Below are 10,784 nucleotides of genomic sequence, written 5' to 3' on the forward strand. Positions count from 1 at the left end.
GCAGGTAGGCAGCGCCGGCGCGCGGGCTGCCGAGCGGGAGCCGCGGGGGAGCGGGCAGGGCTGCGCGGCCCCTTCCCTCCTCCGCCCCCGCGCTGCCCTGTGCACGGGAGGTCCCGGGTGGGCAGCCGTGAGCCTGCCCCGCCCCTGGGCTCTGCGCTAGGGCCCCCCTTCCTGGCGCTGGTCCCCGGGGCGGGGCGGGTGCTTGCACTGGTGGGGCCCACAGTGTGCTGGGCTCTCGCCAGACCCGGGGCCCTACCCCCAGGAGCTCACAAGCTGCAGCAGGAAGTCAGCTCCCCTAACTGCCACTGCGCTAACCTGGCCTGGTCTTTTTAACAGGCACCGGAGCCGTTTTCCTTCTCCAGAACGTGATCAGCAAGAGGTGGCCCTATGCGCTGCAGTGGAAGGTGCTGCTGTCTGTGGGTCAGTGCTCAGGGGCTCTGGGCCCACCCTGCAAACCCCCTAGGGAGACTGCACAGGATCGGGCCCTAGAAAGGCTGCAGTGTTAGCAGCCCGTGGTGCTGAGGTGCAGCCGGTGGGTCACAAGAGCCAGAGCTGAAGTGAGACTCAAGGCTCTTTATTGGGACAGAAGGCCTCTTGTTCCTACTTGGTGCAGGCCCCTGCTTCTCTGTGATTTTAATAGGCCCCCTGGCTGCCCCTGGGCCCTGCCAGTGAATACGTTTACGGTGGCACCATCAGACATCCAGCGCCTCGTTCCTGACTCCCACAGGCATGAGGCTGGCACTGGAGTGGCAGACAGTCTCCTGCATGCTGCCCCAGTAGTTGGTTGCACTTAGCACAGGGGTGGGCAAAACGTGGCCTGGGGGCCGGATGCAGCCTGCCAGGCCATTCTGTCCGGCCCGGGGGGCCCCTAAAAAATTTAGAAAAGTAATATTTATCTGCCCTGGCTGCCTGTCACACGGCCCTCGATGGCTTGCCAAAACTCAGTAAGCGGCCCTGCGCCTGAAATAATTGCCTGCCCCTGAGTCTTAGCAGGACCCCAGTTGCTGGGATGTGCCTGCTTTGAGTGGGTTTGTCCATGCTGTGTCAGCAGCCAGTTCTAGGGAAGAGAGGACTGAGTATGCCCTGCTCACCCAAATCTGCTGACCCACTCCACAGCGGGAAGTTTGCCAGCAAGACAGATCCAGGATCGTTCCCAGCACCTGCTCGGGGACAGGGGGCTGGAGAGCAGCACCTGGGGATGACCCTGGAGAAACCACACTAGTGAACCTTACAGCTGCGGAGGGTGTCAGCACACTCGGTGGGGCGTGCTCAGCTCTGCGTTCCCTGGGACACGCTGTTGTCTCAGATAAGCCCGTCATGGCTTGGAAACGCTCTCGCTGTCGGTGTGTTAAGTGGCAGGTTCCATCGCTGGCTACGCTGTGACCAAAGCAGAGACCCAGCAGTGTTCCAACCTCTGGATCTACCTGGAGACAGGGCAGTTACCGCAGGGAGAAACCAGAGGTGAGGAGTTCATGGCGTGTCATCACAGGTCACCTTCCAGAGCCGGTGCTTGCAACTGAACTGCATTTCCCGTGTGCTCCTTAAAGCCTCTTGTACTTGGCCATGTCACCAGACTGGTGTCTTCCTTTCCCGGACATGTAACTGCGTAAATCCCACCCATCTACAACAGCTGGGTAGCACAGGCACCTGACACTTTCTACAGGAGAACATCCCTAGGCAGCAGCACTGGCCCTGTCTCTGTGGAGCAGTCGCTAGAGGGCACCAACCACTGCTGGCTAAGTCACATACCCAAAGCCAGGACAGCAACAGGCACTGGAGGTTTGCTTTGTCCAAGTCTGTGGCTGCTCAGCTGGGAGGGATGGACTCGTTCTTATTTCTGACATGCTGCTGCATGGGTATACTCCAAACTGTGAGAAGTGGTGTAATGGTGTCACTGGAAGGGGGAGCATGGGATGGGCCAAGCTAAAGACCCCACGCTGGAAGGGACATGCGGATGGCTTATCAACAATGCAATGAGAGCAGAGTGTAACAGCCATCACCAAGAGTTAGCCTGGCTTCCCTGTGACTGCTCCTGCCTGCAGCTAGTTGGCTGCTCAGCATGGAGTTCAGTGACTGACTCACACCAGTTGCAGAACAGAGAACACGTGTGAGCTCAGGCATCCTCCCAAATCCCTGCCTGTTGTGCATCACAGTAGGATTGTGTTGTGAGCGGCCCCCAGTTGACTAGACTTCCAAACCTTCCTTTCATGTCTTACAGAAAAACTCCCCAGCCCAGAACCCACAGAGGACGAAGAATCGAGGGTGAAGAGGACCAAATATGGAGATGAAATGGAGTAGCTGGAGAAGCTTTGAGCAACTTCCCTGGGCCCATGGTGGCTTCAGCCCTGCTCCTGTTGCATGTCCCCAGGGCTGTAGCCACAGGGTGATACCAAGGGACACAGCAGCATGCCACCCCTGGCCAGGCAGTCAGGAGTAGGGAAGTGTGTGGGGAACCTTCAGCTCTCGCTGACCTCTGAGGGAGCAGCAGCAGCTGTTGGGTGGTTAATAAAGGTATACTGGAGATGTGTGTGTCACAGAAGGAGAAAGTGAGCAGTGTGCAAGGGGAAGAGGAGATGGTGGGTGGTGGGAGGAGGCTCAACATGAAGTTTCCCAAATGGCTGCTGGCCCAGAAGGGAGTTTGTTGTAGCCTGCTGCCTCACTCTCAGCAGACCAGACTGTCGCCCCTGCACTGTTTTCTAATCCACTGACTTAAATGCAAGTTGCTGTGCCTCTGCCTCTGTCGGGGAGCGCAGACAGGCCTGGATGGTGGGTGAGCCATGTGAAGCTTCCTTCTGACGCTCGCTCTCCCACAGAAGTCCCAGCTCCATGCTCTGGCAAAGCAACATGCTAAGAGCCAGCAAGAGAGGCAGGACTGTGAATCCATCAACTGGAATTACTTCCTGGGGCATGAGATTGTCAGTGCAGCCTGATGGCCTCAAATGATTTGCACTCATTCACCACAGGAAGAGGTCAGTGAAACAGGTTGTAGCAGGCAGAGGGCAATGGGGGTTGTTGCTGCCCTTTAATTACATTTATTTGACTCATTGAAAACCAGGACAGTTTACATTTTTAGTACATGAAAAACACATATGCGCCACATGCACACAGCTCTGCTTGCTCCTGCTGGGAAACACAAGCGGGTACCCCCCACCCATTCAGCTGTTGTGGGGGTGTAGTGTGTCCCATCGGGACCTGTGAGAAAGCCACAGCCGCACTGGGGAAGGCCTGAGTGTTTTCTCCATCACAGCAGTTGGAAGCTTTAGGCTGTTGGCTGAGGTACACAGGACCCCTCCTGATTCATTCCCCCATCGCTCCCCAATTCTGCACATCCCCATTTGGCAGGAGTGGCCAAGGGCAGACCTCTGTAAATGAAAAAGGCAAAAGGCACTGCATTGTGTGTTGCTGAGGGTGGGAGCCGTGCAGGCACTGGCTCAACCTGGATTGTCAAAGTACACCCTGGCATCGCTGAGGCGAGGTAGACTGGCCTCCAGGGGCTGGACACAAATGCTGGCCCAACAGAGGTCTATGGCACAGCTGCCACAGACTTCACTGATGCCAGATTTGGCCCTTGTTCAGGAAGATCTTGTCACGCACTGGGTGACACCAGGTTCCCCACATCTCACAGGATCCCTTGAAGGGCCTAGACAGGGCTCCAGGCAGGGGGACTGGTGCATAAAGCTTTACCAAGAAGCTTAGATATGTAATATCCCTCCCTCCCTCCCTCCCTCCCTCCTCCCATGAATGCAAGTATCAACAGTTCCTTCCCTCTGGTGGGACGCAGTTGTGGCCTGGGTCTTGCTGGCCGTGTAACGTGTCCAAATCTCAATCTGGTAGGAGAACAAGGATGCTGCCCTGGTATAAGTATCCAGGCCCCAATCCCAGCCATGATCCACAGGTGTCAGTTGTCCACCCTGCTTCCTCAGGGTCTGAGCAAGGGGCAAATGGAGGGAAAAGGACTGGTTCCCCTCGGGTACAGCGCTTCAGGTGCAGGGAGGGACAAGGTCTCCCAGTGTCCTTCAGTCTGAGGGATTTAGGCTGAAATGAGCCCTCCAGAGTCAGTGGAGCTCCATTGACTCCAGGAAGCCATGTCTCTTGGTCCCTCCCAGCCCTGAGCCTAGATAGTAGCTCTCTCTTTGTTGGGCCGGACCAGGCAGAAGATGGCTGCCAGTGCTGTTAGGATTATCGCCACAAAGAGGAGGATGAGGACAACCCAGGAGCTGTACTCAGTGCCCTTTCGGAAGCCTCCTTCATCAGCTGGGATCATATTGGTAAGGTTCAGCATGTAACCCAGGGCCCAGCCAATGGAGGTGTCCCCAGCCTGTGGAAAGAGATGAGAAATGTCAGGGAGCCTCACTGACTCAGAGCACAGATTTGTCTATAGCCCGGTGACCTGTACTTCAGTGGCACAGAACAGATGCTCAGGGGAGGAGTATAAACCTGTCCAGACTAAGCTGTCCCTTGCTTTTCTTTATACCCTCAAGCATTTTGAAGCCTAGAAGTCCTAATGTGGAGGTTGCAACCCTACAACTGTGTTTAATACCTACTGGCAGACCTATCCTGCTTGAATTTGGCCTGTCCTTTTGCACTTGGTTAAACTGTTGGCTTCTACAACATCCTGTGGCGATGATGACTACCATGTTAATCACAGGCTGTACAGAAAAGAACTTCCTTTTGTTCATTTCAAAGCTACTTCCTTCTGATTATTTCCTTTGATATCTCCCAGCTGGATATAGACAAGTTCATGAAAGCCCAGTGGCCATGCCTTCTTCATATGTTAGCTTGAGAATACCTACAGCTGCATTTTGTTGTCACTTAAAGCAAGGCACCTGTTCCCATGCTGATCGGTACAAATGGTACAAAGATACCTTAAAACCGAACATAAAAGCATGCTGGGTCATCCCCAGCAGCTGGGAAGCAAAAGCTCACAACAGAGGGGGTGGGTGCCCATGAAAACACACCCACACTCCCCTGTCCCACGGACATTCCTCCTCCTTTGATGAGCTCTCTCCATCTCACAGAAGTAACAACCCAGGTCACCCCAAAGCTGACAGCTGCACCCTGTCTACTCAGGCTCCTGCCTTCCCTGCTGAGACACTCCCCGCCCATGGTCTTTTCTTGAGGCTGGAGCTCATCTCTTGCAGAGACCTGGGCAGAAGCCATTCAATGGAGCTTCTGCATGTCAGAAAGTGTCAGCCAACCAGAGGTGCACTCAGGTACTGGACGACAGAGCCACGAGAAGGCAATGGTCAGTGTAGAGCCCCCGGCAGCCCATATACTCACCTTCTTCTGGAAGGCAATGTTGGAGAATGTGCTGTCATCAAACTGGTAGCCCTTGGTGGTCAGCAGGTAGACAAAGGTGCTGGTTATGCAGTAGTCTGGTAGCCTCTTCTCCTGGCTTGGGGCTAAGTCCAGCAGCTGGACAGCCAAAGGTGGGGAGGGGGTAGAAGGGGCAGAAAGGAGAGAGAGGAGTCATCTCTCCCACCCAGCACAATCTCAGCACCTTGCAAGGAGTTTGGAGAAGGATTCCTGCTTCAGCACAGGAACTGAGAGCACTCAGTCAGCCTTTGTGATGTGCCCCCGCCTTTGCTCTGGAAGGGGCACGAGTATGTGTGAAGCAGACCTCAAACCTCTTTCAAATCCAAGTTCTTTGCAGCCCTGCAAGTCTGCCCATGGAGTATGAGAGTGTGCTGGCCAGGCTCTGCACATTGCCAGCTTCTGTAGGGGCCAACGACAGGCCCTGCCCAGTCAGGGGGTTATGTCACCATCTATGATATGCAGCATAAAAACAGTGGCATGGCTACAACTGACCTTTCACAAAAAACAGAGACCTTTGGTTAATTCCCTGCTCTCAGTGCTATGCAGTCCCAAGGCTGGGGGAAAGCAATGTCTCTGGCAGTCAAGGCAGGGTGAGGGCATTTCGTGCCTCTGGGATCATGGACAGAGGGAGCACGTATTCCTCCTCGTTGCTAGGCTGTGCCAGGGACCTTACAGAACAGACAGGCTCACGAAGAACTAGGATGAAGGTTTGCTGACACTCTGACTGATGGATCTCTGAGAAGGAGCACAGAAATCATCACGGGAGAATGAAGGGCACACAGAGTCCCTGCATGGATGGGCTGTGAATGCCACCACTGGTGTGTTGGGCACCCTGGGATGGGGGAGACAAGGGGCAAAGAAGGAAAAGGCCCCCAGCATGAAGGAGGCAGGAGCAGGGATAGGAGGCATGCCAGAAACTGGAGTATGGGCTGAGTTTGGCTATGGGAGCTACAGAGTGTCAACTCCTAGTGCACAGTCCTTTCCCAGGGACCCGCGCTGGTAAAATGCTGTAAATGTCCACCAGCTGCACTCCACACCCCAGCATGACTCTACCACCAAAGGCGGGGAGGAATTCTCTTCCCCCTTCATGACAAGTCAAGAGTGCTGCAGAAACAAGAAGAGCCAGTCATGGGATCCTTAACTTAGTGCCCACACAGCACCTGCCACCTCCACTGCTGGTGTTAAGCATCTCAAGGGAAGCTGCTGAAAGGGAAAAGCACTCTGCCCCCACCCCAAAGGTCAGGGCTCCAGGGCTCCTGTCCAGACTCCAGCCCTGTCACCTGGGAGATCTGACAGGACGCACCACCCCCTGCTATTGTGGCTGCTGGGTTGCAGAAACCAACACTGCCAAGAAGTTGAGCAGATCAAGGCTAGTCTCCCCAAGTGGATGGCAGCCCTGTGGAATCACTCACTGTTTGCTGGGAACCCACCTGGGACCATGTGGTGTTGCAGATGGCTTGGGCTGCTTCTTCTAGGTCCCTGGGCGAGGCCACATGTCTCTTCATCACGCTTTGGATAAAATTCACTGTGTAGAAAAAGGCCGAGAAAGCCTGACATGGGGGAGGAGAGGGAGAAAGGGGGTTAGGGAGCGAAATCAAAGCCTCGCTGGCACACATAGCAGTTTCCCTTCCGGCACCGAGGCCTTCAGGGCTTGTCAAGGACAAGCAATACCAGATTCTTTTGGGATTAGAGGGAAGAGAGATCAATGTGACCATTAGGGGGCAGCAGCTCCCTCCTTTCCCCTGCTTTAACTTTGGCTTCTGGTTTTGTGCCCCGTGGATGAGGGTTTGAAACGGAAGGTTTTGGGGAATCTTTGCTATGTGGTTGCTCGCATATACAGGGTACTGGACTCCAGGGATCAGGAGGCCCCTTCCAGTCTCACCTCCCTAGTGCAAACAGTGCTTATTAACTATAGGAACAGTCACCTCATTAAGGGTACAGACAGTTGTGTAACGACTGGATCTCTCTCAAAGGGTATTGATACGAGGTGTTACAGCATAACTGCTATCTCTGAATGGTTGGATACAAATATGAGTACAGCAAAAGCGGCTAAAAGGCAAGTTTGACCCTATCCTAAGGCCCCTTACCTCAGAGCCCTTTAGGGCTCTAATAGCAACCCTGAAACGGAGAGGGCCCAGCTAGTCCAGAGCCGTGGTAGAAGCCTTGGAATTGATGGCTCCAAGTCAGGGTCACCTGTTATGCAGTTAATGGGAGCACCACAAATTAGACAAGAGACTGAACCCCCTACACACTTAAGCGGTGCATTTTTCTGAACCAGCCTGCCAAGAGCCTAAGCTCATTAGTGTCAGCAACAGGTAACCTGCTGGGAGTGACCTTGCCATTTGCAGTTAAGCCAATTAAACCTTCCCCGACATGCAAGGAGGTGGACGACTGCACTTACGATGAAGTTCCCCGAAACACTGGGTTGGAAAATGCCATCAAAGGAGCAGCGGGAAAAGGAGCAGTTGGAGAACCTGAAAAGGCTTTCCATGTGTAAGCGACATTTGGCAGGATCTCCAGATCCTGCCATGGCGACAACAGCTTTGGGGTCATAACTACTGGGCTGCTCTGTGCTGGTGCAGGGTGAATTGTAGACTTCCTCTAGGAAGAGTTGTTTCTGGTAGCCTTTGGGCCAGCAAGGGTTGGAAATGATAGGTTTGTATTCTTCAGCCTGTTAGGTGAGGAAAAGGCAAAACACAGTATTAGCCCTACTTGTGGCTACCAGGAGCGAGGGCTGTGTCCAGGGCAGGTCTGGAAACCAGCAGCATGGCTTAGGGACAGAGCTGAGGATAGGTGGTTAGGATCCCTGCTGCCTCAGGTTCAAATCTCACTAGGGCAAGTTCTGTCCTCCCCAGGGAAGCAATGGAAATACACGCAGCTTCCTGGTAGGATTCAGAGAAGAGACCCTTGCAGACCAAGGTCTTTCTGCTCCATATAAAAATTTAGCATGGATTGGCTTGGTGCCCTAGGTCCCCACTGCATTGCATGGGCAATCGTACTGGTGAAACTACCCCTTCTCCATGATGTGCCCCAGAGATGGGGCTGTTCCCTCCCTTCTTTTCAAAGCCCATGGGGCACAGGAACAGAAAGAGCCCTCAACGTGGAACCTGGGAGATAGCAGCCAGCCTGGAAACAATGTGATCCAAAAGGCTGGTGGCCAGGAGATGAGGAGGAGTGGAAACTCAGCCCTCGAGGCCATGCTGGAGCACCCCACAGGGTCCTACTCAGAGCTCCTCCATACCTTTAGGACCTTTGAGAGCAGCCTCTTGAGGACCTGGTCCCGGCCGTAGCACAGAAAACTGTGGGTGTAGACCTTGTATGTCTGCCCATACAGCCGCAGCATCACCTCATTCTGGGGGTTTTCAATCTGTTCCATGGTTTCGAAGGTGATCTGTGTGGAGGCTCCTCCCAAGTCCATGGCCCCTAAGGTACCCTTCTTGGGATGGATCCACTGCCCGATCCAGCCATACTGGGTGAAAGGGAACAAAGCAATGGCATAGAGATGGTTCAGAGGGTGCTGCTGACTAGTCTCGGCTCATAGCAGGCAGAACATCCACTTGCTCCATGCCTGGGATGTTCTCAGCTGCCCCCACAGGCAGCAGCGCAGTGGTGCTAGGCCACAGCTAAAACAAACACCCTCTGTAAGGGGCAGTAACACTCCCAATGCCTGCTGTGATTCCAGGATCACATTGTTGGGGCCAAGGGCAGAGTAGTGCTAACACCCTCAGCTATCCCTGAATACCCTGGGACTGGGGGTTCCAGCATAGGACAGATCCTGACCTAGTGACTCACACACATTTTGGAGTCTGGTCCCAAGGGTTCCTAGTGTCCCCCTCCCCTCCCCAAAGCTGACTCTCCCAGGCTGAGCACTACCCATGATAGGCACTGGGCACCTCCCCCTGCTCCTGAGCTACACCTCTAGGGCAGACAGGGCAGCTTCAGGACCTGAACCTGGTCCTGGCTTTGATTTTTTTTTTTATTGTCCAGGGAGCCCTTTGCACAGGCAGCTTCAATCAGCCACTGCTGGATGCTCCGGCTACGTGATGCAGAGGGCAGCAGTGCTGTGCAAAGTCACGGGGACAGCTGTTGTTGAGAAGCAGCCTATTAGCCCAGCTCAAGCCTGAATCCTCCACCAGGCTTCTTTTGAGCTAACCACATCTTCCACACACCAGGCGTATGCTCCGCACACAGCTACAGAGCCTCTGTGTCTTGTTCCCTCCCTTGGCAACCAGCACCCAACAAGAGTGTCCTGGAAACCACTGGTTTTTAAAGTGGAAGCCTTAGATTCCAGGTAGTGAGAGCCCTCAAGATTAGCTGCTGGCTTATCCCCTCTCACCTGCTCTTTCAGGCACCTCCACCAGAGAGAGAAGCCCATGAGTGGATGAATGTGTGAGCCCATGTCTGCCTAGGGACAGGGAAAGCCCTCAGAAGCCAACCCAGCTGCATGTACCTTGATGAAATTCTCCAAGAGGTAGTTGGCTGTGACCCAGCCAAACACGCCCTCGTCTTCGCCCGACAGAATTTTCGCCCCTCGAAAGTCGAAGGGGTACGACATCAGTGTGGAGGTGACGCTGCTGAGGACATCATTAGACTCCTGAGAGTTGGTGATGCTATGAGACACATGAAGCAAGGCATCAATGTGAGAGACCAAGCAAAACCTCCACTGCATCTACAGGACTGAGGGCAGAGCCTACCCACCACAAGCAGAACCAGGACATGTGGAGCACAGGGAACCTATGGCCTCAGGGGTGCAACTGGGGAGAGCAAATTTTATTCCCAATATGTGGCACAACTGAGACACATGAAGGGCCAAGTATGTACCCTTTCTTTCCTTCCTAGCAAACAAGGCATAAGACATGTTTCTGGGATCCTGTGGCAGCCTAGATAAGATCTGACAAAAGATATTTAATTCTGGATGATTCCAGGCCCAAGTGACCCACAAGCAAAGCAGGTTTGGGGACCCCATGAAATAAGGAACCCTTGCTACTCCAACCTGCCTCCCCCTACAGCAGTGGTTTGCAACTTTTTTCGTTTGCAGACCCCTAAAAATTTTTGAATGGATGTGCAGACTCCTTTGAATTATAAGTGAATTCAAGTACTTTTGATTGATAATAGTAATCTTTTGCAGACCCCTTAGACAGTCTGTGGACTACAGGTTGAAAACGGGTGCAACAATAGAGATTTTTTGGGCCAATATTGATGGCCAATTGTTAACAAGCTGTATTGGACTATACTGATCCGATTGCCGATATGCAGCCAGGCAGCATGGAGAGCAGCCTCTGCCTGGTAAGTCTGTTGTGGGGGAAGGAGTCGGGGGAGGGAAGAGGTGTGGGGGGCAGATTGAGGCCCCAGCAGTGAGGGGGAGAGAGTGAGGTAGGGACAGGGGCAGGCACTGCACAGCCAGGGTGGGGTGGGGCATGGGACAGAACCACAAGTTGTCCAGGGGGCATGGGGAGGGGGAGGCGGCA

The 10,784-nt window shown here is 54.1% G+C and overlaps 2 protein-coding genes across 2 annotated transcripts in view; one reads left to right on the forward strand and one right to left on the reverse strand.

Moving 5' to 3' along the window:
- Positions 1-314: 314 nt before the first annotated feature.
- On the forward strand, positions 315-2,525 carry TMEM141 (transmembrane protein 141; the record flags this gene model as incomplete). The annotated part of the gene is made up of 3 exons (XM_019510453.1): positions 315-420; positions 1,354-1,461; positions 2,219-2,525. Coding segments are annotated over 3 exons (294 nt in total), but the record flags the coding sequence as incomplete, so codon positions are not given.
- A 458-nt stretch (positions 2,526-2,983) lies between these two features.
- The window catches only part of ENTPD2 (ectonucleoside triphosphate diphosphohydrolase 2), a 41,457-nt gene continuing 33,656 nt past the window's right edge, over positions 2,984-10,784 (reverse strand). Inside the window, exons 4-9 of the mRNA XM_019510452.1 lie at positions 9,767-9,926; positions 8,558-8,785; positions 7,718-7,987; positions 6,747-6,866; positions 5,281-5,415; positions 2,984-4,318 (exon numbers count right to left, since the gene is read on the reverse strand). Of these exons, the coding sequence (XP_019365997.1) occupies positions 4,115-4,318; positions 5,281-5,415; positions 6,747-6,866; positions 7,718-7,987; positions 8,558-8,785; positions 9,767-9,926 (1,117 nt within the window). The 3' untranslated portion in view covers positions 2,984-4,114. The remainder of the gene's footprint in view (positions 4,319-5,280; positions 5,416-6,746; positions 6,867-7,717; positions 7,988-8,557; positions 8,786-9,766; positions 9,927-10,784) is intronic.

Source organism: Gavialis gangeticus, unplaced genomic scaffold (assembly GCF_001723915.1).
Source record: "Gavialis gangeticus isolate Ggan-Ray unplaced genomic scaffold, GavGan_comp1, whole genome shotgun sequence".
Taxonomy (NCBI): domain Eukaryota; kingdom Metazoa; phylum Chordata; order Crocodylia; family Gavialidae; genus Gavialis; species Gavialis gangeticus.